Source organism: Xiphophorus maculatus, chromosome 16 (assembly GCF_002775205.1).
Source record: "Xiphophorus maculatus strain JP 163 A chromosome 16, X_maculatus-5.0-male, whole genome shotgun sequence".
NCBI lineage: Eukaryota > Metazoa > Chordata > Actinopteri > Cyprinodontiformes > Poeciliidae > Xiphophorus > Xiphophorus maculatus.
In genome coordinates this window covers 3,135,804-3,163,639 of record NC_036458.1, presented here as the reverse complement: position 1 = coordinate 3,163,639, position 27,836 = coordinate 3,135,804, and the positions used below count along the sequence as shown (strand labels likewise).

The window sequence follows — 27,836 nt, the reverse complement described above, 5'->3', positions numbered from 1 at the left end:
TTCAAATACATGGGAGAGAGCCTCAGACAGCCTCAGAAAATCCTGTCGCATGACTTTGCTCTGAAGCACCGTGACAGAAAACCGTACGGTCTAGATAAATTTCGAAAACATTTTACCGGAGCAGACAGGCGTATCAATGTCAGGACCGATTTTGATACTAATCGTGCGATATTTGTGGGCGTGATGGCGATTTCAAAAATGATTTGGGTTGAAAAAGTTGTCTTCATCTCTCACTCTAAGCAGCCAGAAACGCACTCTAACTTGAGCAAAAATGAGAAAGTTTGGGTCGCTTAGAGGCAAATTGTGGACAAACCGTAACTGGTATCGACGAGCCGTCTTCACTTTCGAAGAGATCACAGACGTATCTACAAAATGAAATTTGAATGGCATTTCTAGGTGAATTTGTGACGACACAGCAAATCCTCAAAAATAGGGTATTTCTAGGATTTTTCCCATTGAGTTATAATGGGGTTTTTTTCGCAGTTTTTTGCGAATTATGTCGCCACGTTAAGCCCAAATCCCACCAAAAATAATAGCTCCAATGGCGTGAATTTTCTGCACGTTTTGATACCTCATTTGTAGGTGTGCACCCAGCGGTACGAGCCGCATTAACGGTTACGGAAGAATAAAGAATATTAAAGAGACGCTTCTCTCCGACAATAGTAATAGGTTCCTGCCATTGCTTTGCATGGCAGGCCCCAACTAGAAAATTTCGGAAGAAATTTAGCCGGGGCCTGCCAAGGCGCGCCCGTCGGGCATGGGCCCGGCGTCGTCGCGCCACAAATCGGCGTCGACGCCAAAGGACGCCGCGACGTGATCAGTGGCACGCGGAGAACCGCAAGAACGTTAAGCGAGGCGGACGTGCACCGTTCGGTACGATTTAAAATGTTGTCAAGGCTTTTATTTTGGAAGTTTTGTTAACCTTCATTTCAAAGGGCCAAACTAATCCCATGCGTAATAGTCCTTGGGTTAAAATAGTTATATAATGCTCAAAACACAAGTAGCTGATGTAAAAATATTCAAGGCTTTTATTTTGAAATTTTCAGTATGCTTCATTTCAAAGGGCCAAACTAATACCACGTGTAACAGTGCTTTGGATGAAAAAGTCAAATAAAGCCAAAAAGAGCAATTACGTCATGTAAAATTATTCAAGGCTTTTATTTTGAAATTTTCAGAATGCTTCATTTCAAAGGGCCAAACTAATACCACGTGTAACAGTGCTTTGGATGAAAAAGTCAAATAAAGCCAAAAAGAGCAATTACCTGATGTAAAAATATTCAAGGCTTTTATTTTGAAATTATTATTATGCTCCATTTTAAAGTTCCAAACTAATCCCATGTGTAACAGTGCTTTGGATGAAAAAGTCATATAAAGCCAAAAACAGCAATTACCTGATGTAAAAATATTCAAGGCTTTTATTTTGAAATTTTCAGTATGCTTCATTTCAAAGTTCCAAAGTAATCCCATGTGTAACAGTGCTTTGGATGAAAACGTCAAATAAAGCCAAAAACAGCAATTACCTGATGTAAAAATATTCAAGGCTTTTATTTTGAAATTATTATTATGCTCCATTTTAAAGTTCCGAACTAATCCCATGTGTAACATTGCTTTGGATGAAAAAGTCATATACGGCCAAAAAGAGCAATTACTTCATGTAAAATATTCAAGGCTTTTATTTTGAAATTTTCAGTATGCTTCATTTTAAAGTTCTGAACTAATACCACGTGTAAGAGTGCTTTGGATGAAAAAGTCAAATAAAGCCAAAAAGAGCAATTACGTCATGTAAAAATATTCAAGGCTTTTATTTTGAAACTTTTGTTAAGCTTCATTTCAAAGGGCCAAACTAATACCACGTGTAACAGTGCTTTGGATGAAAAAGTCAAATAAAGCCAAAAAGAGCAATTACATGATGTAAAAATATTCAAGGCTTTAATTTTGAAATTTTTGTTAATATTCATTTCAAAGGGCCAAACTAATACCATGTGTAACAGTGCTTTGGATGAAAAAGTCAAATAAAGCCAAAAAGAGCAATTACGTCATGTAAAAATATTCAAGGCTTTCATTTTGAAATTTGCAGGATGCTTCATTTCAAAGGGCCAAACTAATCCCATGCGTAATAGTCCTTCGGTTAAAATAGTTATATAATGCTCAAAACACAAGTAGCTGATGTAAAAATATTCAAGGCTTTTATTTTGAAATTTTTGTTAAGCTTCATTTTAAAGGGCCAAACTAATACCATGTGTAACAGTGCTTTGGATGAAAAAGTCAAATAAAGCCAAAAAAGAGCAATTACGTCATGTAAAAATATTCAGGGCTTTTATTGTGAAATTTTCAATATGCTTAATTTTAAAGTGTAAAACTAATCCCATGTGTAACAGTTACTGAGTTAAATCAGTTATATACAGCCCAAAGCAGCAAGTAGTTGTAAAGGCCAGTTCTCAGTCCTGATCTGTTTCAACTGAGGATAGATAGAACTACAACGATGCGTATTCGTAGTCCTAACCAGCAGCCAATAGCCTCTTGAGTTCCGTTGCTATGGCAAATAATGGTCTCAGCAGGTGTGAGCTCTGAGCTGTGAGCTCTCAAACACACAAGTGTGTTTGAGCAAACACACTTTACTGAAAAAAAGCATTGGAAACAAATCCTTCTTGTTCGGGAACCGTAATACATATTCGAAAAGCGTTTTAAGCGTATGACAGTTCAATGTGTCTTCTGCGATAGTCCCGAGATTCATATCTGTACCTCACTCAGAGCATTTACAGTGATGAGAGAAAGAAATGTTGTGCCCAGATATGAACCGAGGTCGGCTGTCACTCTAATATGAGCAAAAATGAGAAACTTTGGGTCGCTTAGAGGCAAATTGTGGACAAACCATAACTGGTATCGACGAGCCGTCTTCACTTTCGAAGAGATCACAGACGTATCTACAAAATGAAATTTGAATGGCATTTCTAGGTGAATTTGTGACGACACAGCAAATCCTCAAAAATAGGGTATTTCTAGGATTTTTCCCATTGAGTTATAATGGGGTTTTTTTCGTAGTTTTTTGCGAATTATGTCGCCATGTTAATCCCGAATCCCACCAAAAGTAATAGCTGGAATGGCGTGAATTTTCTGCACGTTTTGATACCTCTTTTGTAGGTGTGCACGCAGCGGTATGAGCCGCATTAACGGTTACGGATGAAAAATAAAGAATAACTAGAAAATTTCGGAAGAAATTTAGCCGGGGCCTGCCAAGGCGCGCCCGTCGGGCATGGGCCCGGCGTCGTCGCGCCACAAATCGGCGTCGACGCCAAAGGACGCCGCGACGTGATCAGTGGCACGCGGAGAACCGCAAGAACGTTAAGCGAGGAGGACGTGCACCGTTCGGTACGATTTAAAATGTTGTCAAGGCTTTTATTTTGGAAGTTTTGTTAACCTTCATTTCAAAGGGCCAAACTAATCCCATGCGTAATAGTCCTTGGGTTAAAATAGTTATATAATGCTCAAAACACAAGTAGCTGATGTAAAAATATTCAAGGCTTTTATTTTGAAATTTTCAGTATGCTTCATTTCAAAGGGCCAAACTAATACCACGTGTAACAGTGCTTTGGATGAAAAAGTCAAATAAAGCCAAAAAGAGCAATTACGTCATGTAAAATTATTCAAGGCTTTTATTTTGAAATTTTCAGAATGCTTCATTTCAAAGGGCCAAACTAATACCACGTGTAACAGTGCTTTGGATGAAAAAGTCAAATAAAGCCAAAAAGAGCAATTACCTGATGTAAAAATATTCAAGGCTTTTATTTTGAAATTATTATTATGCTCCATTTTAAAGTTCCAAACTAATCCCATGTGTAACAGTGCTTTGGATGAAAAAGTCATATAAAGCCAAAAACAGCAATTACCTGATGTAAAAATATTCAAGGCTTTTATTTTGAAATTTTCAGTATGCTTCATTTCAAAGTTCCAAAGTAATCCCATGTGTAACAGTGCTTTGGATGAAAACGTCAAATAAAGCCAAAAACAGCAATTACCTGATGTAAAAATATTCAAGGCTTTTATTTTGAAATTATTATTATGCTCCATTTTAAAGTTCCGAACTAATCCCATGTGTAACATTGCTTTGGATGAAAAAGTCATATACGGCCAAAAAGAGCAATTACTTCATGTAAAATATTCAAGGCTTTTATTTTGAAATTTTCAGTATGCTTCATTTTAAAGTTCTGAACTAATACCACGTGTAAGAGTGCTTTGGATGAAAAAGTCAAATAAAGCCAAAAAGAGCAATTACGTCATGTAAAAATATTCAAGGCTTTTATTTTGAAACTTTTGTTAAGCTTCATTTCAAAGGGCCAAACTAATACCACGTGTAACAGTGCTTTGGATGAAAAAGTCAAATAAAGCCAAAAAGAGCAATTACATGATGTAAAAATATTCAAGGCTTTAATTTTGAAATTTTTGTTAATAGTCATTTCAAAGGGCCAAACTAATACCATGTGTAACAGTGCTTTGGATGAAAAAGTCAAATAAAGCCAAAAAGAGCAATTACGTCATGTAAAAATATTCAAGGCTTTTATTTTGAAATTTGCAGGATGCTTCATTTCAAAGGGCCAAACTAATCCCATGCGTAATAGTCCTTCGGTTAAAATAGTTATATAATGCTCAAAACACAAGTAGCTGATGTAAAAATATTCAAGGCTTTTATTTTGAAATTTTTGTTAAGCTTCATTTTAAAGGGCCAAACTAATACCATGTGTAACAGTGCTTTGGATGAAAAAGTCAAATAAAGCCAAAAAAGAGCAATTACGTCATGTAAAAATATTCAGGGCTTTTATTGTGAAATTTTCAATATGCTTAATTTTAAAGTGTAAAACTAATCCCATGTGTAACAGTTACTGAGTTAAATCAGTTATATACAGCCCAAAGCAGCAAGTAGTTGTAAAGGCCAGTTCTCAGTCCTGATCTGTTTCAACTGAGGATAGATAGAACTACAACGATGCGTATTCGTAGTCCTAACCAGCAGCCAATAGCCTCTTGAGTTCCGTTGCTATGGCAAATAATGGTCTCAGCAGGTGTGAGCTCTGAGCTGTGAGCTCTCAAACACACAAGTGTGTTTGAGCAAACACACTTTACTGAAAAAAAGCATTGGAAACAAATCCTTCTTGTTCGGGAACCGTAATACATATTCGAAAAGCGTTTTAAGCGTATGACAGTTCAATGTGTCTTCTGCGATAGTCCCGAGATTCATATCTGTACCTCACTCAGAGCATTTACAGTGATGAGAGAAAGAAATGTTGTGCCCAGATATGAACCGAGGTCGGCTGTCACTCTAATATGAGCAAAAATGAGAAACTTTGGGTCGCTTAGAGGCAAATTGTGGACAAACCATAACTGGTATCGACGAGCCGTCTTCACTTTCGAAGAGATCACAGACGTATCTACAAAATGAAATTTGAATGGCATTTCTAGGTGAATTTGTGACGACACAGCAAATCCTCAAAAATAGGGTATTTCTAGGATTTTTCCCATTGAGTTATAATGGGGTTTTTTTCGTAGTTTTTTGCGAATTATGTCGCCATGTTAATCCCGAATCCCACCAAAAGTAATAGCTGGAATGGCGTGAATTTTCTGCACGTTTTGATACCTCTTTTGTAGGTGTGCACGCAGCGGTATGAGCCGCATTAACGGTTACGGATGAAAAATAAAGAATAACTAGAAAAACAAAATTTCTGAAGAAATTTAGCCGGGGCCTGCCAAGGCGCGCCCGTCGGGCTTGGGCCCGGCGTCGTCACGCCACAAATCGGCGTCGACGCTAAAGAACGCCGCAACGTAATCAGTGGCACGCGGAGAACCGCAAGAACGTTAAGCGAGGCGGACGTGCACCATTCAGTACGATTTAAAATGTTGTCAAGGCTTTTATTTTGGAAGTTTTGTTAAACTTCATTTCAAAGGGCCAAACTAATCCCATGCGTAATAGTCCTTGGGTTAAAATAGTTATATAATGCTGAAAACACAAGTAGCTGATGTAAAAATATTCAAGGCTTTTATTTTGAAATTTTCAGTATGCTCCATTTTAAAGTTCCGAACTAATCCCATGTGTAACAGTGCTTTGCATGAAAAAGTCATATACGGCCAAAAAAAGCAATTACGTCATGTAAAATCTTCAAGGCTTTTATTTTGAAATTTTCAGTATGCTTAATTTTAAAGTTCCAAACTAATCCCATGTGTAACAGTGCTTTGGATGAAAAAGTCACATAAAGCCACAAACAGCAATTACGTCATGTAAAAATATTCAAGGCTTTTATTTTAAAATTTTCAGTATGCTTCATTTCAAAGGGCCAAACTAATCCCATGTGTAACAGTGCTTTGGATGAAAAAGTCAAATAAAGCCAAAAAGAGCAATTACATGATGTAAAAATATTCAAGGCTTTTATTTTGAAATTTTCAGTATGTTTCATTTTAAAGTTCCGAACTAATCCCATGTGTAACAGTGCTTTGGATGAAAAAGTCATACAAAGCCAAAAACAGCAATTACATGATGTAAAAATATTCAAGGCTTTTATTTTGAAATTATTATTATGCTCCATTTTAAAGTTCCAAACTAATACCATGTGTAACAGTGCTTTGGATGAAAAAGTCAAATAAAGCCAAAAAGAGCAATTACATGATGTAAAAATATTCAAGGCTTTTATTTTGAAATTTTCAGTATGCTTCATTTTAAAGTTCTGAACTAATACCATGTGTAACAGTGCTTTGGATGAAAAAGTCAAATAAAGCCAAAAAGAGCAATTATGTCATGTAAAAATATTCAAGGCTTTTATTTTGAAATTTGCAGGATGCTTCATTTCAAAGGGCCAAACTAATCCCATGCGTAATAGTCCTTCGGTTAAAATAGTTATATAATGCTCAAAACACAAGTAGCTGATGTAAAAATATTCAAGGCTTTTATTTTGAAATTTTTGTTAAGCTTCATTTTAAAGGGCCAAACTAATACCATGTGTAACAGTGCTTTGGATGAAAAAGTCAAATAAAGCCAAAAAAGAGCAATTACGTCATGTAAAAATATTCAGGGCTTTTATTGTGAAATTTTCAATATGCTTAATTTTAAAGTGTAAAACTAATCCCATGTGTAACAGTTACTGAGTTAAATCAGTTATATACAGCCCAAAGCAGCAAGTAGTTGTAAAGGCCAGTTCTCAGTCCTGATCTGTTTCAACTGAGGATAGATAGAACTACAACGATGCGTATTCGTAGTCCTAACCAGCAGCCAATAGCCTCTTGAGTTCCGTTGCTATGGCAAATAATGGTCTCAGCAGGTGTGAGCTCTGAGCTGTGAGCTCTCAAACACACAAGTGTGTTTGAGCAAACACACTTTACTGAAAAAAAGCATTGGAAACAAATCCTTCTTGTTCGGGAACCGTAATACATATTCGAAAAGCGTTTTAAGCGTATGACAGTTCAATGTGTCTTCTGCGATAGTCCCGAGATTCATATCTGTACCTCACTCAGAGCATTTACAGTGATGAGAGAAAGAAATGTTGTGCCCAGATATGAACCGAGGTCGGCTGTCACTCTAATATGAGCAAAAATGAGAAACTTTGGGTCGCTTAGAGGCAAATTGTGGACAAACCATAACTGGTATCGACGAGCCGTCTTCACTTTCGAAGAGATCACAGACGTATCTACAAAATGAAATTTGAATGGCATTTCTAGGTGAATTTGTGACGACACAGCAAATCCTCAAAAATAGGGTATTTCTAGGATTTTTCCCATTGAGTTATAATGGGGTTTTTTTCGTAGTTTTTTGCGAATTATGTCGCCATGTTAATCCCGAATCCCACCAAAAGTAATAGCTGGAATGGCGTGAATTTTCTGCACGTTTTGATACCTCTTTTGTAGGTGTGCACGCAGCGGTATGAGCCGCATTAACGGTTACGGATGAAAAATAAAGAATAACTAGAAAATTTCGGAAGAAATTTAGCCGGGGCCTGCCAAGGCGCGGCCGTGGGGTTCGGGCCCGGCGTCGTCGCGCCACAAATCGGCGTCGACGCCAAAGAACGCCGCGACGTAAGCAGTGGCACGCGGAGAACCGCAAGAACGTTAAGCGAGGCGGACGTGCACCGTTCGGTACGATTTAAAATGTTGTCAAGGCTTTTATTTTGGAAGTTTTGTTAAACTTCATTTCAAAGGGCCAAACTAATCCCATGCGTAATAGTCCTTGGGTTAAAATAGTTATATAATGCTCAAAACACAAGTAGCTGATGTAAAAATATTCAAGGCTTTTATTTTGAAATTTTCAGTATGCTTCATTTCAAAGGGCCAAACTAATACCACGTGTAACAGTGCTTTGGATGAAAAAGTCAAATAAAGCCAAAAAGAGCAATTACGTCATGTAAAATTATTCAAGGCTTTTATTTTGAAATTTTCAGAATGCTTCATTTCAAAGGGCCAAACTAATACCACGTGTAACAGTGCTTTGGATGAAAAAGTCAAATAAAGTCAAAAAGAGCAATGACCTGATGTAAAAATATTCAAGGCTTTTATTTTGAAATTATTATTATGCTCCATTTTAAAGTTCCAAACTAATCCCATGTGTAACAGTGCTTTGGATGAAAAAGTCATATAAAGCCAAAAACAGCAATTACCTGATGTAAAAATATTCAAGGCTTTTATTTTGAAATTATTATTATGCTCCATTTTAAAGTTCCAAACTAATCCCATGTGTAACAGTGCTTTGGATGAAAACGTCAAATAAAGCCAAAAACAGCAATTACCTGATGTAAAAATATTCAAGGCTTTTATTTTGAAATTATTATTCTCCATTTTAAAGTTCCAAACTAATCCCATGTGTAACATTGCTTTGGATGAAAAAGTCATATACGGCCAAAAAAAGCAATTACCTGATGTAAAAATATTCAAGGCTTTTATTTTGAAATTATTATTATTCTCCATTTTAAAGTTCCAAAGTAATCCCATGTGTAACAGTGCTTCGGATGAAAACGTCAAATAAAGCCAAAAACAGCAATTACCTGATGTAAAAATATTCAAGGCTTTTATTTTGAAATTATTATTATGCTCCATTTTAAAGTTCCAAACTAATCCCATGTGTAACAGTTACTGAGTTAAATGAGTTATATACAGCCCATAGCAGCAGTAGTTCTAAAGGCCAGTTCTCAGTCCTGATCTGTTTCAACTGAGGATAGATAGAACTACAGTGATGCGTATTCGTAGTCCAAATCAGCAGCCAATAGCCTCTTGAGTTCCGTTGCTATGGCAAATAATGGTCTCAGCAGGTGTGAGCTCTGAGCTGTGAGCTCTCAAACACACAAGTGTGTTTGAGCAAACACACTTTACTGAAAAAAAGCATTGGAAACAAATCCTTCTTGTTCGGGAACCGTAATACATATTCGAAAAGCGTTTCGAGCGTATGACAGTTCAATGTGTCTTCTGCGATAGTCCCGAGATTCATATCTGTACCTCACTCAGAGCATTTACAGCGATGAGAGAAAGAAATGTTGTGCCCAGATATGAACCGAGATGGGCTGTCACTCTAATTTGAAGAAAAATGAGAAACTTTGGGTCGCTTAGAGGCAAATTGTGGACAAACCGTAACTGGTATCGACGAGCCGTCTTCACTTTCGAAGAGATCACAGACGTATCTACAAAATGAAATTTGAATGGCATTTCTAGGTGAATTTGTGACGACACAGCAAATCCTCAAAAATAGGGTATTTCTAGGATTTTTCCCATTGAGTTATAATGGGGTTTTTTTCGTAGTTTTTTGCGAATTATGTCGCCACGTTAAGCCCAAATCCCACCAGAAGTAATAGCTCCAATGGCGTGAATTTTCTGCACGTTTTGATACCTCATTTGTAGGTGTGCACCCAGCGGTACGAGCCGCATTAACGGTTACGGAAGAAAAATAAAGAATTATAATAATATTAAAGAGACGCTTGTTGGGTGTAGAGTAATAGGTTCCTGCCATTGCTTTGCATGGCAGGCCCCAATAATAATAAAGAAACTTTTCTTGGGAGAATAGCAATAGGTTCCTGCCATTGCTTTGCATGGCAGGCCCCAACAATAATACTTAAAGAGACGCTTCTCTCCGACAATAGTAATAGGTTCCTGCCATTGCTTTGCATGGCAGGCCCCAACTAGAAAATTTCGGAAGAAATTTAGCCGGGGCCTGCCAAGGCGCGCCCGTGGGGTTCGGGCCCGGCGTCGTCACGCCACAAATCGGCATCGACGCTAAAGAACGCCGCAACGTAATCAATGGCACGCGGAGAACCGCAAGAACGTTAAGCGAGGCGGACGTGCACCGTTCGGTACGATTTAAAATTTTTGTCGAGGCTTTTATTTTGGAAGTTTTGTTAAACTTCATTTCAAAGGGCCAACCTAATCCCATGAATAACAGTCATTGGATAAAATCAGTTATATAGTGCTCAAAACAGCAATAATCTCATGTAAAAATTCTCAAGGCTTTTATTTTGAAATTTTCAGTATGCTCCATTTTAAAGTTCCGAACGAATCCCATGTGTAACAGTGCTTTGGATAAAAAAGTCACATAAAGCCAAAAAGCGCAATTACCTGATGTAAAAATATGCAAGGCTTTTATTTTGAAATTATTATTATGCTCCATTTTAAAGTTCCGAACTAATCCCATGTGTAACAGTGCTTTGGATGAAAAAGTCACATAAAGCCAAAAAGCGCAATTACCTGATGTAAAAATATTCAAGGCTTTTATTTTGAAATTATTATTATGCTCCATTTTAAAGTTCCGAACAAATCCCATGTGTAACAGTGCTTTGGATGAAAAAGTCATATACGGCCAAAAAGAGCAATTACATGACGTAAAAATATTCAAGGCTTTTATTTTGAAATTTTCAGTATGCTTCATTTCAGAGGGCCAAACTATTCCATTGTGTAACAGTGCTTTGGATAAAAAAGTCACATAAAGCCAAAAAGCGCAATTACCTGATGTAAAAATATTCAAGGCTTTTATTTTGAAATTATTATTATGCTCCATTTTAAAGTTCCGAACTAATCCCATGTGTAACATTGCTTTGGATGAAAAAGTCAAATAAAGCCAAAAAGAGCAATTACCTGATGTAAAAATATTCAAGGCTTTTATTTTGAAATTATTATTATGCTCCATTTTAAAGTTCCAAACTAATCCCATGTGTAACAGTTACTGAGTTCAATCAGTTATATACAGCCCATAGCAGCAGGTAGTTCTAAAGGCCAGTTCTCAGTCCTGATCTGTTTCAACTGAGGATAGATAGAACTACAGCGATGCGTATCTGTAGTCCAAATCAGCAGCCAATAGCCTCTTGAGTTCCGTTGCTATGGTAAATAATGGTCTCAGCAGGTGTGAGCTCTGAGCTGTGAGCTCTCAAACACACAATTGTGTGTTTGAGCAAACACATTTTACTGACAAAAAAGCATTGGAAACAAATCCTTCTTGTTCGGGAACCGTAATACATATTCGAAAAGCGTTTGCAGCGTATGACAGTTCAATGTGTCTTCTGCGATAGTCCCGAGATTCATATCTGTACCTCACTCAGAGCATTTACAGCGATGAGAGAAAGAAATGTTGTGCCCAGATCTGAAATTCTATTCAAATACATGGGAGAGAGCCTCAGACAGCCTCAGAAAATCCTGTCGCATGACTTTGCTCTGAAGCACCGTGACAGAAAACCGTACGGTCTAGATAAATTTCGAAAACATTTTACCGGAGCAGACAGGCGTATCAATTTCAGGACCGATTTTGATACTAATCGTGCGATATTTGTGGGCGTGATGGCGATTTCAAAAATGATTTGGGTTGAAAAAGTTGTCTTCATCTCTCACTCTAAGCAGCCAGAAACGCACTCTAACTTGAGCAAAAATGAGAAACTTTGGGTCGCTTAGAGGCAAATTGTGGACAAACCGTAACTGGTATCGACGAGCCGTCTTCACTTTCGAAGAGATCACAGACGTATCTACAAAATGAAATTTGAATGGCATTTCTAGGTGAATTTGTGACGACACAGCAAATCCTCAAAAATAGGGTATTTCTAGGATTTTTCCCATTGAGTTATAATGGGGTTTTTTTCGCAGTTTTTTGCGAATTATGTCGCCACGTTAAGCCCAAATCCCACCAAAAATAATAGCTCCAATGGCGTGAATTTTCTGCACGTTTTGATACCTCATTTGTAGGTGTGCACCCAGCGGTATGAGCCGCATTAACGGTTACGGAAGAAAAATAAAGAATAACTAGAAAAACAAAATTTCTGAAGAAATTTAGCCGGGGCCTGCCAAGGCGTGCCCGTCGGGCTTGGGCCCGGCGTCGTCACGCCACAAATTGGCGTCGACGCCAAAGGACGCCGCAACGTAACCAGTGGCACGCGGAGAACCGCAAGAACGTTAAGTGAGGCGGACGTGCACCATTCAGTATTATAAAGTAAGTATATCAGCTAAAATCAGCAGAAACGCTAATGTTAGCGTCATTGCTTTCATCAGCATGTGGGAAATGACTAGGATATTTTCTGTAATTGATTTACTCCATTCAGTATACTAAACATTGCTAAAAAGTAAAATAAATAGCTAATAGCTTATTGAAGCTAAAATGCTAACGCTAATGAACCTTGCATTGAACTGTTCACTAACAGTTCAATGCTCATAAACTGCAGGAAGGCAGTTCATTAGCATTTACCTAATGATCGTGACAAATACAAAATTTCAATAACACACACACACACACAACATATTACAGTTTAAAAATATATATTGACCTTATGTTAAAGATTTGTACAAACTTTTTACAGGTAAAGTTTACAATGAACCAAAATTACAACATTTAAAGAATACCATAAATTTAAGAATCTAATGTCTCTGCAATAAAAAGAAATTGCTATCTTTTTTATTTTACATGTGTCCTGTCCGGCCGTGTGGCACTCAGGGTTGTTTCCTGAGTGTCAAGGTGAGGCTCGACAGATTTACTGTCACAAGTGAAACATTATGGCTTTGCCATGATGATCCACTTGTTATAAATGTGAAACCTTTATAACTATATACATACATGAAAACATATTTTAAATTAATCTAATGTAACATATTGCAGTCTCTATACAATAAATGAAACCATCTTAAATATATACATACATCAAAAACTATTTACAACTATAAAGAATAACAACAACAAAAAAGTATCGCTTCTCCAAAGCTTTTTGATTTTTCCCAACTTCTTCTTAGGCATCCAATCTGGTGTGACACATCACAGACTGTATTAAAAAAACAAAAAACAGACAAAAACCAAATTAATATATATGACATTTTTAAACATTTATGTGATTTATGAATGAATAAACTAAAAATTAAACTTTGTTTAAACTAAGGTTTAAGAATGATTAAGATAGATATAAACACCAATGTCACCTAAGAAAAAAGGGCCTATATCCACTGGATTCCTCCTATCAAACTTACATATACAACATCATCAATTTCAAATTAAAATAAACAAAATTAGCTTTAATTTGTTATCTACCTATCTAAAGAAACAGGAACTCCATCTTCTCCTCAGATTGGGTGTGGGACCAAGTCCATGAGCTAGGCAAGGGTTGTCCTGCACTAAAAATAAACAAGTCATTCCATCAATAGACATCTATTATCAACAACAACAAAAATGTAACTGCTTTTAAGGTTGCTACAATTTAGATACATTTGCTAACTCTCATGCACCAAACCTCCAGGTCTCGTTTCCTGTCTGTTCTTAGCAGCTTCCAAGGATTGTTTGTGTGGAACAACCTGCAAAAACAGACTAAAACTGGGAGGAAAGAGGTTAATTCCATCAAAACAACACAAATTCTCAGTATGTGGAGGGAGTCCAACAGGACAAAAGTGAGTTCAACTTTTGTCCTTCTAGTGAAGTAACCCCTAGGGAGCTGCAGCAGTAAAAAGTGCAGTATCATTGGGGAGAGATGAAACAAGGAGAGCTTTAATTGAATGACGCAAATTGTGAAGAATAAAAAAAGAGTTTTGCAAAAAATTAACTTATTCGGAGGGTAACAGTTACTCTAACTGCATTAGAAAAATGAGGAAAATGCTATGTGCCAGATTGAAGACCAATTTGAAATAATTTTTATTTCAAAATAGAACAGAATATACGTGTAGTAACGGATTTTTTAATCTACCGCTTCCTGGTCCAATATTTCCAGCAACTACTCTGACAGAGAACCGATAAGTGTTTCAAGATCAGCCACTTTCGTATTCCCAAACCTCAAACAAAGTTTCATGGGCACATACAAACCCTGGTTATGAAGCCTCCTTTCTACGGAACTAAATAAGTATTGAAAAGATTTGCAAACTGTACAAGAATATTTTTATTCCTACAACAAAATCCACAAGCTACACTATAATTCACAAATGTGTACAATGAATAAATATATATCAAACCCTCTGCAACAATGATAGAGAAAAACAACCCACACTGCTTTCTGATTGCTGCATATACAAAAAAACCCACAGTCACATAAAATGATGCAAGATCTTTACATGTTCTCCAAAAATAATATCCTGTCATGAATTCAGGATTAAGATTTACAGTGCTTACAAAGTAATCATACTCCTTGAACTGTTCCATATTGTTACATTACAACCACAAATATATTTCATCAGAATTTAATATAAAAGATCAAGAAAAATACCCCTTATGATTAGGAAAATTTCAAGGAACATAACTATTTTTGGAAGCCACTGTAGATGCAGTTTATACTGAAGCTAACACACAGTATATAGGATTGTGGTAGCTGTAGTAAGCCTGCAAGACACCTGATTGGATACAGTATTCTGGATTGGAGATGTAAATGTGATCAAGGAGGGTACGTTTTTCTGTGGTTGCATCAGAGATGAGTTGCATAAAGCCTTTTGTTCTAAACAACTCATTGATGGCTTTTTTCCCAGGAGGAATAAGGTCCTCATTGAAGTCTCCCAATATGACAACGGGCCGAATATCCATTGAATTCAGGCCATCCAAGAGGTTCTGCAGATTTCTTAAAAATGTTCCAAGATCATAACTTGGTGGCCTGTAAACTGTCGCAATCAGTGCTCTGATTGGGGTTTCCACTTTCACAACGTTGAATTCAATATCTGTAACCTGGTTGAAGAATCTACGTTCCTGCGGTTGGAGAAGACTCCGGCAGTAAGTCGCTACTCCCCCACCCTCTTTGGTAGCAATGTCGACTCTGTTTGAGTAGGAGACATGTCTGTTCCGTGAAAAGAAAGAATAGCCCTCCATTTGGCAAGAAGCTGGAACAGAAGATCCAAATAAATGAGTCTCCGTTAGGCATAAGACATCTGCCAGCATAAGTTCATGATGTTGTTTCATGTCCTCAGAGTGACAGACAAGACCTTCGACATTGTGGTGGACAATTGTTAATGTTGCACCTTGATGACCAGACTGAAAATGCAAGAGTGGTCTGATATGCAAAAACGATGCTGATCTCATTGATTCCATAGCTGCTCTGATGTTTTTGTCAGCGTAGATCTTACTTTCATCAAAATCAATGATTTTAAGTCCTTCCAGGGAAGTTGTGCGACTGAGTGCCACATATGCCATTCCCGGTTCAAAAATACGCTTCAAAGAAATAACCGCAGACTTCATGGTCATCCCTTGGACTTTGTGTGCCGTACACCCAAAGGCTAACCTGATTGGAAATTGCCGTCGTACCACTCCCTTTACGCTACTCTGTTCCTCAAATCTCTCAATGTAAACAAAGCTGTCTGGTTTACCCTGAATCTTTTTTGTGTGTCCAGCGAGGGGATTGTCCAGTTTGAGTCCAATTAACTTTACACTATTCTTTCCATCTTTCGTACTGGTGACAATATCCGCAATGGTCCCAAATGTTCCATTAACAAGACCATCCTCTACATCCAAGTTTCTTATAATCATTACCCTAAAACCCAAACCAGCCTGTATGTTGTTAGACAAGTCTCGTTTGTTGCCCGCTATGCAACAGCCCAGATTAATCATGTTTCCTGTCTTTGTAACCCTTTTGTAGTCCTCTGCCTCGATGTCAACTGTTACTGCACCTAAAGAGGTCACAACTGCTGCATTATGGGTGTCCACCTGTTTGTTTGTTGCAAAAATGTGCAGAACATCCATTGGACACTCTTTTGAGTCAGTAACAGCTTGGATCAAAAGAGTCTTGTCATCCTTACTAAGCGAATCGGCTTTACCTTTAACTCGAATCCTGTTCAGGAGCTCTGCAAACGCTCGGTCATCTTTCTGCCGCATGATTTCTGTCAGGCTTATCATCTGGAAATTCTCATTCCAGATATCAAGCACGCCATCCTCGGCGACACAAAGCGGTTTTGATCGTCCAAGAGGAGGAAGTTGGAAGAAATCCCCCACAGCCAAAACAGAGACCCCACCCATGAACCTGTTGTTCCCCTTGATTTGTTGAAATCTCCAGTGAACATATGCAAGTAGGTCTTTGGAGACCATGGAGATTTCATCGATGATTAAGATTTCTATATTAGAAAGAACTGCCCTCACTTCATCCAATGAATTTCCAAGTCCCTTGTATGGTGGTTTTAAACTTTTCGGTAGCTTCAAGATGGAATGTAAAGTCTTCCCTGATATGTTGTACGCTGCAGTACCAGTAAAAGCTGTGAGGAGCACAGTGGGCTTGGACATGTCACCAATATCGAGAATTCTCGGAAGCTGGCGCAAGAGCTTGGTTGCCTCCTGATAAACACATTTGATGACATGAGATTTACCACATCCGGCTCCTCCCGTCAAGAAATAAAAGAACGGTTCTGGTTTCTCACCCCAGACGCGCTTCAGACACCAATCGCGAATGGCGTAAAACATGGACGCTTGAGTCTCATTTAAACTCCTGTACATTTGTCTGATGAAATCAGGGCTCAGTTTAGGAGCTTCAATTTTTGGCATGTCTACAGTGTTGACATCAATTTCATAATCTGGAATAGGGTCTTGCTCTTCATCTTCTTGCAATGGTGGTCGCTCAGCAGCGCATTCTAAACTGTCTACCTCAACCTCTGGTGCAAAAGTGTTCCACGCATTACGAACCGGTCCTTGCTTATTCAGATCTTCCATAATCTTATCAATTTTCTTACCTTGCCCTTCATACCTTTTGCAATTGAAATCCACATACTGTTTAACCCGATATCTACCACGAAAACCGTTGTTGTAAAAGGCTTCGTAGGTTGTGCATTCCTCATTTTTTAGGTCCTCATCTCGTCTGTGAGGAAAATACAACTTCAGAAGCCGTCTGTAAAACTTTTCGGGTGTTTTTTTCTCAGAGAAACGAGTAAATCTAATAACTGCAGGTTTGCCGATAGTTCTTTTCTGGATGTATCCTGCATCATTAAGGAGGGCAATTGCATTTGGCCCTTCAATTTGCCTACCATATAGAACCCGGTATTCTGATGCAAATTCTGCCAGGCACATGTGTTCGAATTCTAATGTGTCTGGTCTGTTGAGATATTTTTCCGGCAATCCTTTCATCCACACATTCTCTTCATCTGGGGACATGTTTACGAGTTTACTCATCGGAAGACTCATTTTTATACCGTCTTCATCTGTTTGAAGAAAAAGGACACTACGAGAGGACTTTTTGAGAGGTAGGCTACAAGTGCGCGCAACGGATTCTTGAGCACTAACCTCTCTCTGTTTTGAATAAGCCTGCATGATCTTCTTCATCTCATCGCGTTGGCTAACATTGGCCGTCTTTAAATCATCAACAACAGACTTGAGGAACTGCGCCATTTCATGCTCTGGCTTGGCTATGTAGGACATCATGTACTCAATGCAGGTGTACTCATCAAGCACATACTGAATGTCCATGTTAGCATTCCATGCACGAAGGAGATCGGGGTTGTACCCATTGACCCAGCTATCTTTAGGATCCCGTTTCATCATTACCACCATTCCAGAAGTGAGAGCATCAACATGGCCATTGTACTCTATTTTAGTCATATTACAAGCCTGGAGTAACTCTGACAAATCCCTGAAAGATGATTTCTCATCTTTAAGTAAATCTCTAACTGTTTTCAGTTTCTTCTTAGCCTCTCTTTGTAGGTTTGAGACAAATGGTGATCTCGATTTTTTGGAATTTCTCCTACCTTTTGGCTTACTTTGCTTTGGTGTTTCATCATCAATTTCCAAATCAAAGTCAATTACTGGGACGGTGATTCTGGTGCGGTCCATTGCTAGTTTGGGGAATCCAAATCTGCATTCAACATTACCTTTTTTGCATGATTTTGAGTGCTTTTTGCTGTGCATTTGAACCTCTGTGACTATTTTGTGAAGCTCTGGATCTCTGGTTTCATCAGGCAACTGACAGGATATGTGACGATCGATGAACTTTATGACTTCACCGCAACATGAGGGGTCTTCCATTTCAGGTGCATCCTTAATCCATATCACAGCATGTATGTGTGGTGAACCCCTTGCCTGAAATTCTACACGATAAAAGTAATCGTCCACTGCTCCAAGGGGCTGTGCAGGGGAAAGAATCAGGTCTCTAAACAGTGCATCCACTCTCTTTTCAAACATGCGCATGACGGTTACAGGGTTGCTTCTAAGAATGTCACATTTTGCATTCCAGTCAAGCTCAGAAAAATCTACCTGCTCGCCATGTTGACCTTTGATGGCCTCAATGACTTCTGGCCATCTCATTTCAGCAGCAGAGAACGTGCAAAAGAAAGTGGGCTTTCCAAGTTGCCTCACCATGGCGTGCAAATCACGTAACCCTTTCTCCCAATAAGCTGGAGTTCCTCTTAAGGGTTGCATGAAACGGGTAGCCTCTTTATTCTGGATAAGTTTTTCCAACTCCTCTTTATCCTGCAGCATTTTGCTGGAAATATTTTTCCCATCTTTGGTGCTTGGTTTCCCTTTTCTTCTCTGAATGGACATACTACTATTGGCAATATGAGTTTCCGTGACAAACTGAGCAAAGAAAAGGTAACTCTGGTCTTTGGCAAACCGACTATCTATTGAGAAAAGTCGTACATTGAAATACATACTCGGTGAAAGTGCAACACGGCGGGCTTCATCTAATGTGTTTATTCCAGTTGGGAAATGTACGGGATAAGCATTTGCTTCAAGTCTTGGAACACTGAAGAAGGAGATGGGCTTGTTCCCCTGAGCCGGCGCAATGCTGAAAATCCCTTCTCCATATGACAATACTTCCTGTGCTATGTCAGGAGGCTGCATGCAGGTGTCCAAGATCAGACCAGGTCGAAGTGCCTGATGCTCTATCCCTATGTGGTCAGGTTGCTGGTCTGCTTCTATATCCATTTCAGTCTCCGCTGCTTCTGTTTCCAAGTCCTCAACTTGCTGATCCTCTTGGAAATCTTCAAATGTTGCACTTTCATTTATACTTATCTCTTTGTAATCTGGATGACTATCTTTAAGCTTCGTCAGTGCAGCTAAGACATTTTTCATGTTTACTGTGTAAAAGTATTGGTACCCTTTATACTTGGTTTTTCTCTTTAGCTTCACCTGTAAAAGCTGGGCTTCCTCACGGGGCCTCGGAAGACTGTTTACAACTGTTTCCATGTCAGAAGGAACACAGACAACTGCTCCATGTATTGCCCTTTGCTGTCCCTTGGGCAAAGAAACAATTTTTGCAAAAGGTAGAATTTTTGCAATTAATTGCCGTTCAAGTACATTCAATTCCGCAAGCTCTGGTGGAACAGAAGCTAGGTGAAGGTTATTAACAGCAGCAATCGATGGCATCTTTCCTCTGGTTAGATGGCTGTCACACGTGTAGCAGATCCACTCCCCCTTCCTCTCTTGAGGTACAGAACATGGGGTTGAGCATGCAGATCCACACACATGAACATATGTACCGGTTAGAGAATCAGCTACTACACGCATATTCTTGGTGTACTTATCTCGTTTACAGTGCTTTACTTGATTGGGGAAAAGAGCTCTGTGACACACAGTGCAAACATATGTGGGTCCGTTTTTAATGTTCTTATAAAAGTTTCGTATCGCAGCTTTCATTTCGTCAGTTATCAGAGGGCTTGGAGTTTCAAGGTGGAAGCTTACGTTTCTTTTATACTTGTTTCTGATTCGCAAAGCATGCTGCAGTGTTACATTTTTGGAACGTGCTTCTGTTGTTAATCTGCCTCTTCTGTTTGCAGCACATTTTTCTTTATGTTTTGCTCGATAAGCAGGCTCACTATGATACTTCGCCTTCATATATTCACGCATTTTTTTTTTGTGTTTGCTTCTGAAGACTGGATCGTTTCTGAATCGATTCCTGATGTTTGATTTTTTTCTGCTTCTAAAGATCGGATCATCTCTGAATCGTTTCCTCATATACTCAGCCATCTTAGCTTTATGACTTTCTGTGAAGGTACGGCCAAAATTGAATCTGTCCTTCATGTAATTTCTTCGTCTCTTCCGGAAAGATGCATCTGTTCTATATCTATTATTTAAGTGATCCTTCCTCTCTACTTGATGAAGAATGTATTTTTCTTTTACGGCCTGTAGCTTTTTGGTCCTAAATGTTGGAGATGTCAGATATCTCTCTTTTTCAGATGAACTTTGTTTCATTTTACTTCCTACATTCTGTCTCTGTTGTGTTTTGATCCTGTTTTTAATTTTTCTTCTATCGGTTTTTGGCACTTTTGACAAATTTGTAACGGTTGGAGGTCTCTCCTCTAATACGTTTGCAACTTCCCTAAGCCAAGGAGGCATTTCCTCATCAGACGGACTCTCTGATTTCAAAGCAGTTGGACTTACCTGTGTTGCTACAGGTGAAATGTTGTCAAAAGTCAAGTTCTGAGGATGATCTTCATTTTCCCTGTCAAAACCTACTGGCACAAACTCATAGGTGGCATTGGGGCCGCGATTTCGAAAGAGCTTCAATAGATGGCTGACCAAGTCAGACAGGTTGCAGAAAGTCATCATTACTGCAGTTCCACTGGGGTGGGGCAGGCCTGCTGAATTTCTTGAGTGGGAATCAAAAACTCCAAACCGACCGCTTCTGTCCCTGAAAACTGCAATGCACTCTGGAGTCACCAAAAGGAAAGCATGGGTTACATTTTCCGACAGACATTTCAGTTGCAGGGCAAGATGCAAACCCAATTGTCGAGATCCTTGAGTGCTCCTGCTACGAGCAAAAACATGACCTACCCTTAAACCAGTTGTGTGTACTGCATAGATGTTCCTATCTGTGAGTACATGGTCAGGCATCTGTTCAAACGTCAAGTGATTGTCACGAAATGTTCCATCACTGATCAGTTGCTGTTTAACGCCGGCATAAAGTTGGTCTCCTTTTTCAATCACTCTATCAAGCATCACTGTGTCAAACTGCAACCCCTCATTGTGGTAAGCTAAAAATGTGAGTGCCATGCATGTGCACTGGTGATTACGGGAAAATGCAGCATACCTCTTGTCGGCCTGGGAATGTGTAGCACTTACCAACAGGACAGGTGGACCGCTGATCCCGGGTTCCAACGCAGAAGCCTGTAACATACAAATTTTTTAAAAGTTAGTATTTATACAAATATTCACCTGATTACTATCTACCACCAATTAAGCCTGTTGTAAACACATATTTTGTAATTGAGTAATCAATTATTCTGTTGTTAAATAGATTAAGTGAAATAAAATTTTGATAAATTAACTTCATGGTAAATACTGTCATTACACTAGTATTGGGTGGGATTTCAATATAAAACCATATGTTCATATTTGTGCATCTCAAATTTACTTTTCTGTACTTTAGAAATTAATCTTTAACAATATTAGCTCACTTTTTTAGCAAACCTGGAAATCCAAAAAATTTTGATATTATATTCAATTTAATAAAAACTAAGAAATGCACAAATAATAAAGCAGCATCTCTACAAAGTCAAAAGCTGTAAAATACAATTTTTTTAAATATGTAAACTCAATTCGCACAGCCATTTGTGCTGATGTGAGTGACATAATCTTTGGCACCCTCGTCATACACAGAACCAAGTACGCCAACTTTCTCCACATCACGTTGCACTGCTACACCCATTTGTTGTGACTGAGATGGTAGGAAACAGTTACCTTGCAGCTCCCATCCCAAAAATGGTCCTCCTGTGGCACGGAAGAGGACTCGCCCTGGACGTCCATCGGGGGGACCGGACTTTGTGCCTGGCGACGAGCTTTGTTGTTGCTCTCTCTCGACGCTCCCTCCATCTATAAATCAACAGAAGCAATCCGTTTTTTGTGCAAAGCGAACATGTACTGTACATTTCACTATATTAAAGTCAGATATATTTTCTGAAACGGTTTCAGACCTGCTGCTCCACTGGATTCAGCTTGTAGGGATCGGAAATGGAACGACGCTTCGCACTCGCCTTCTAATAAGAAAAATAGAAGAAATTATATAATTGTTAAAACAAACTGTTGCACATCAAATTCAAATGATTACATTTATTAAAATTAAATAAAACACCTTTTCCACCTTCGGACAACATATAGGTAGCGGAGTTTCAAGGCCAGACGCAGGAACGATCCGGTCCATGTCCTCCAGCAACGCTGGGCTGAAGCACACAGGATTCAGGGGGATGGAAGAGTCCAGCAGGTCTCCCTGTAAAATCAAGTTCCATTTACTTTATAATCTGCACTTTAAAGAAAAGTTGAAATGGACAATCAGGGAGGCGGACATGAAATAAACATGTTAAAAAGTGAAATATACACTTGCAAAATTTTCATTAAATCAAATAAGTATCTATCCAGTACCTTCCGACCACCACCAACCACAGTCCAGGCGTAGGGCTCCGAACGACGCGGAGCAGCAACTTCGGTAACCACAACCGGCTGGGTCAGGCAACGTCTCACCGCGGGGGGGGAAGCCGTCCCAAGGGGGGGTGGAGCCAACATCACAGGAGCAGGAGATTTCGATGCACTTAACTCAAGTTGCGAGCAGACCGCCGCCTCAAGCAACTGAGCAAGGACCTCCATCCCAGGATGGTCGCTCAGGTGAACCTAAAATTATAAACACATTTTATCAAATACAGTACGCCTCAATAAAATGTTTACAATACAATTATGAAAATCAATTCAACTTACGCCATCCCTGCTCCACAAGGCCAGGCTGCTCAATGGGAAGTGTTCAGTGACAGGCAAGTACCGAACACCTTGACAGAAAAAAAAAATAAAAATGCATTCTTATTTTCAGTCACACTAACGATGTTCTAATTTGAAAGAAATTACATACGAAAGAAAAAATAAAGTATTTTTTCATAGATCTGAACCCTGAAAACTATAAAATGTAAATTTGCTGAAGTTTTAGTCTAAACACAAATTGTGTACGTCACTTACTTCTCTGAGCAGCCACACGTTGAAACTCCTGCCGCAGCAGCTGTTGCACACTGTCCTCCACGCAAAGGCGCGGTGGAAAGTCCACAACGACCACCTTTAAATTTCAAACCAAATAAAGGAACAAAATTAATATACGGCAAGTTTTCTGATATATTTGATCATGGTTAAATGCAGTGGATGTTATACTTACATTAGCAGAGAGGTTGCAGACGGTACTCAACAAAGCGTCAAACGCCGCTCCGGCCTCCACGAAGGTCCTGCTGGCGGTTAAGTTGTTACTTGGGGCCAGAAGACAGATCACCTCGGGGGGCCGAGGCAGAACTGCATCCAGCACCTCAAGCTTCAACTCTTCCGCAGAGGCACCGGGGGATGCAAGCACCCCTAAGGAGAAGTCGCCCTTTGGCATGGTAGAATACCCATCCACAATAGCACGCAGATGGGAATCACCAACCAAAAGAGCAAACTGAAAAAAAAATAAAAACAAACATTAAAGTTTGCTTATAGAATTTTACCATTCAAACCAAGATTTGTATATGAGGTATACAAAAAAAAAAACCTTCTTCTCCAGAGCCTCGGCAGTAGGCAGAACCAACTTGCAGCTCCGTCTGGTCACCCGGGAGGCTGGCCACGTCTCCACCCGATGGCGACGCCCCGTCCCACGGCCTGTTTAGAAACGTGCAGTTATCAAGATTAGGCTTTTATGCAGCTTAAAATTTAACAACAAAACAACAAAGATTTTATCTACATACGTGACCCAGGAGAGGTCGGTGGCACACGGGGCTCCTCCTGACGCACCATGGGAGGCGACATCTGCAAAAGAATTATTTACAAAATGTATAGATTAACTACAAACATAACTTGTTTTGGTTATTCTACATAAATGATCCTGAACTTGTCATGAACATACCTGGTTGGGCAGGCCACCGTCCAGCAGTGGGGACATCTAAAGAGATAAGTAAAATTAGTAAAAGAAATAATTGTTATCATCCAACAGTAAGTTACTAAAATTTAAAATGATAGCCATACCTTCTTTGGCGGAGACCGAGTTGGGTTCCAAGCGCTGGTTGTGAGCGGTGGTGTCCCAGGCTGTAAACACAGAAACTATTATAATCATGCTTAAAGTCTAAACTACATTAAGAACTACAGTTAGACAAAAACAATTACTGCAATGTTTAATTGTTATACCTTGGCGTCGACCGGCACAATCTCCAGCTTCCTCCATCTCACCTTGGCCGCCTCAGAGCGTCGTCCTCTACGTGGCATCCTGTAACAGCACAATAAAAAAAGAAGACACCTGGGGGGGGGGGAAGCTGGTTATTTAAACAATATTATATGTGTTTGTGAATGCTTTTAACTCAATGTAACTATGTGCTTGTCTTAATATCTAGATAAAATATATCTCTGTATTATTAAGAGGTATCAGTATAAGTGAATTAATAAGATGGTGTCGTGATGCAGAGGTGAGATTCGTAGCAGGCAGCAGTGGAAAACTTCCAAATCACAAAGTCTCGCACAAGAGAGAAGCTGTAAATAGAAGCAAAATAAATTTCAATTAAAAAAGGACCGTAAATATATATATATATTTTAAAAATAGGTTACTATTTTTTTCTTAAGTACAAGAATAAAGTTAAAACTGTTCTAAGGTTTCTAAACAAGGCCAATATATTTTTCACAACTGGTGCAAACATAAGTACACTTTACAACTTGGTTAAAAAATATACTTTACAAAAACAGAGATGTTACATGTGAAGATACGAACAAAATTACGAGACTTAAAAACACTGCAGCACTTAATTAGCTTCCTGTGGGTCTAAAACATTTATCTTCTTTCCAGCAAATTTCTAGCTCCCATGATGCTTTGTGTGATTTATAGGCGTTACTTCCGCGCACATGTGTTTACATGTTAACAACTTGCTAACTGGCTTTCTTCAGAGTGTTACACTACAAAATATGTGGGACCTATCACAGCTTAAACGTGGCAATATGTGGCAATACTGTTTTACCACACACCACAGTTATTGGGGGAGGGATGGCAACTTGAAGAAATGGCTGCAAATAACTTGAGCTAGCATAGTTAGCTACTTCACTGACTCAGTTTCTGCGGCTGCGGGTTTTCTTCAGGTTGCTTTTATCCATACAATCACACTAGTACACATAACGCATTTTGTGTTCTCTTTTCAAGTTTAGATTTTTTTAGCAAAAATCTTTTTGCTTCCTTTTCTTTCGTTAGGCAATGAAATACGTTCATGTTTGGTTCGGTTCAGTTCTACTCTAGTGGGGAGACTGTATCGCAGCTGCTGCGCTACAGATATTTCTCCGCGGAATTTCCGGTGAAACTCAACAACGGAGAACCTCGAGGTTGTGGTTCGGATGAACAAAATAAACCAAGATATTTTATGTTTTATTTGAAATTATTGATAGGCCAAACATAATGATAAAAACTCAGATTATGAAGTTATTTCATGTAATTCAAACAAAAATGATAATTTACATCATACTAAGCTAATATTATGTAGTTCTGCTGTTTTTCACTGTCGGCACAAGACGGCAGCTGAGAGTATCTGTATCCGAAGCAACTGAGTCAGTGAATTAGCTTAATATGCTAGTTCTGGTTATTTGTGGCCATTTCTGCAAGTCACAATAGCTCTAGGTTGAGGTAAAACAAAATTGCCTTATTTCAGCTGATCAGCTTGATGTTAACAGAGATTTTATAGTCTAACAGCTTTTACGAAAGCCAGTTAGCAAATTGCTAACATGTGAACAAATTGCGGTTCCGGTTTTGTCGTGGAAAAAATATTCCATCAAGCTAGCAGCTACGCTATCAGAGCCACAACAACATATTCCACAGCAGTCAAACTTTTAAAATCCATCACATTTCTTAAAGAACACATAAAATTTAACAACAGTAAGCAGTTCTAATAATATAGTAATTAAATTAAATATTGAAATAGTATCTTTTATGGACAGAACACAAACACGTCTTACCTTTACCAAGCAGATTCGGAAGCAGAAAGCTCTTCTTCTTCTTCTTGGTGATTTGTAGTGGCGGGTTACATCTAACGTTAACACGCCATCTACTGGCTGGAGTGTGTACCACAGCATCTCCCCCAAGCTAAATTCTTACATGTTACTGTTACCTTGAAAAATGTAATAACCGCTTTATTTATTTGGTGTTTAATTAATATCTTATTATGTTTAAATATGTCTATATCATATTTCCTAATTTATTGTTTTAGCTTCTCTCTACTTGCTGTATATTTTCCACAATTAATTATTAAATGTTCTACTGTTTCTATATCCATACCACACTCACATCTACCTGTTGGATTTTTACCAATCAAATGTAAAGATTTATTTAATCCAGTATATCCAAGGCACAATCTTTTCCTTACTAATTGCTCTTTTCGATTTTCTCCTATTATTTCCATATTCCCCAACCCATTCTTTTGTATATGAAATAAATGACGACCGTTAGTTCCTTCTTCCCACAATTGTTGCCATTCAGATGTAATTTTGCTCTTAATAATTGATTTTATTTCAGACTTACAATACTTTACGTCCATAATTCTACTTTGTTTTAAAGACACCTTAGCTAAATGATTTTGTTAAACTTCATTTCAAAGGGGACTTCGCTCTTTAGCTTGTTAGCTTGGCGATGTTTCAGTTTTATTCGCTGGGAAAATTAATAATCAGCTTGAGGTGACTCTGCTGCACTCTAGTGGCGAGAAGCCGTAATGTTGGTTGGTAAGAATCGGAAGGCATTATGGGATATGTAGTTTGTAGTCAATTCGTGCTCAAAACCTATTTTAAGTCAATCAATGGGGCTGTAAAACGGTGGTAGGGGGGAGAGGGCCACATAAAATGACGTAGCGGGCCACATGTGGCCCGCGGGCCTTGAGTTTGACACATGTGCAATAGAGGATCTATCTGCTGCTCATGCAAAACAGTCTATTTTAATCCCATGTGTAATAGTCATTGGGTTAAATCAGTTATATAATGCTGAAAACGCAAGTAGTTGATGTAAAAATATTCAAGGCTTTTATTTTGAAATTTTCAGTATGCTTCATTTCAAAGGGCAGAACTAATACCATGTGTAACAGTGCTTTGGATGAAAAAGTCAAATAAAGCCAATAAGAGCAATTACGTCATGTAAAATATTCAAGGCTTTTATTTTGAAATTTTCAGTATGCTCCATTTTAAAGTTCCGAACTAATCCCATGTGTAACAGTGCTTTGGATGAAAAAGTCATATACGGCCAAAAAAAGCAATTACGTCATGTAAAATATTCAAGGCTTTTATTTTGAAATTTTCAGTATGCTTAATTTTAAAGTTCCAAACTAATCCCATGTGTAACAGTGCTTTGGATGAAAAAGTCACATAAAGCCAAAAACAGCAATTACCTGATGTAAAAATATTCAAGGCTTTTATTTTGAAATTATTATTATGCTCCATTTTAAAGTTCCGAACTAATCCCATGTGTAACATTGCTTTGGATGAAAAAGTCATATACGGCCAAAAAGAGCAATTACGTCATGTA

The 27,836-nt window shown here is 38.6% G+C and overlaps 2 protein-coding genes across 5 annotated transcripts in view; one reads left to right on the top strand and one right to left on the bottom strand.

Annotated features, from left to right (window-relative positions):
- rapgefl1 (Rap guanine nucleotide exchange factor like 1) overlaps positions 1–27,836 on the top strand; it is a 76,181-nt gene that overhangs the window by 16,234 nt on the left and 32,111 nt on the right. The gene's annotated exons all lie outside the window — the stretch shown is intronic.
- Positions 12,822–24,825, bottom strand: LOC102230707. 4 transcript variants are annotated; one of them, XR_002754120.1, is made up of 15 exons: positions 24,485–24,825; positions 24,326–24,385; positions 24,207–24,242; positions 24,049–24,109; positions 23,856–23,962; positions 23,490–23,762; positions 23,300–23,393; positions 23,048–23,115; positions 22,718–22,963; positions 22,431–22,565; positions 22,273–22,335; positions 22,040–22,171; positions 13,682–21,466; positions 13,508–13,590; positions 12,822–13,244 (listed from the first exon to the last, which is right to left on the bottom strand). XR_002754120.1 is itself a non-coding variant. In XM_023348703.1 (11 exons), exons 1-11 carry the CDS (start codon positions 24,560–24,562, stop codon positions 22,267–22,269), a joined length of 1,227 nt encoding a protein of 408 aa, XP_023204471.1. In that variant the 5' UTR covers positions 24,563–24,825; the 3' UTR covers positions 22,197–22,266. The 4 variants fall into 4 exon arrangements, 1 of the variants encoding a protein (XP_023204471.1); XR_002754119.1 differs by having other exon boundaries at positions 13,707–21,466; XR_002754118.1 differs by having other exon boundaries at positions 13,508–21,466.

What these genes read in the sequence shown, in the direction of transcription:
- LOC102230707 (XM_023348703.1), bottom strand. Translation starts at nt 24,562, where the DNA reads ATGCCACGTAGAGGACGACGCTCTGAGGCGGCCAAGGTGAGATGGAGG. An exon ending in TGGTTGGTGGTGGTCGGAAG is followed by an intron (nt 22,566 to 22,717) that starts GTACTGGATAGA and finishes TTGATTTTACAG; the next exon opens with GGAGACCTGCTGGACTCTTC. An exon ending in GTTGTCCGAAGGTGGAAAAG is followed by an intron (nt 22,336 to 22,430) that starts GTGTTTTATTTA and finishes TTTTCTTATTAG; the next exon opens with AAGGCGAGTGCGAAGCGTCG.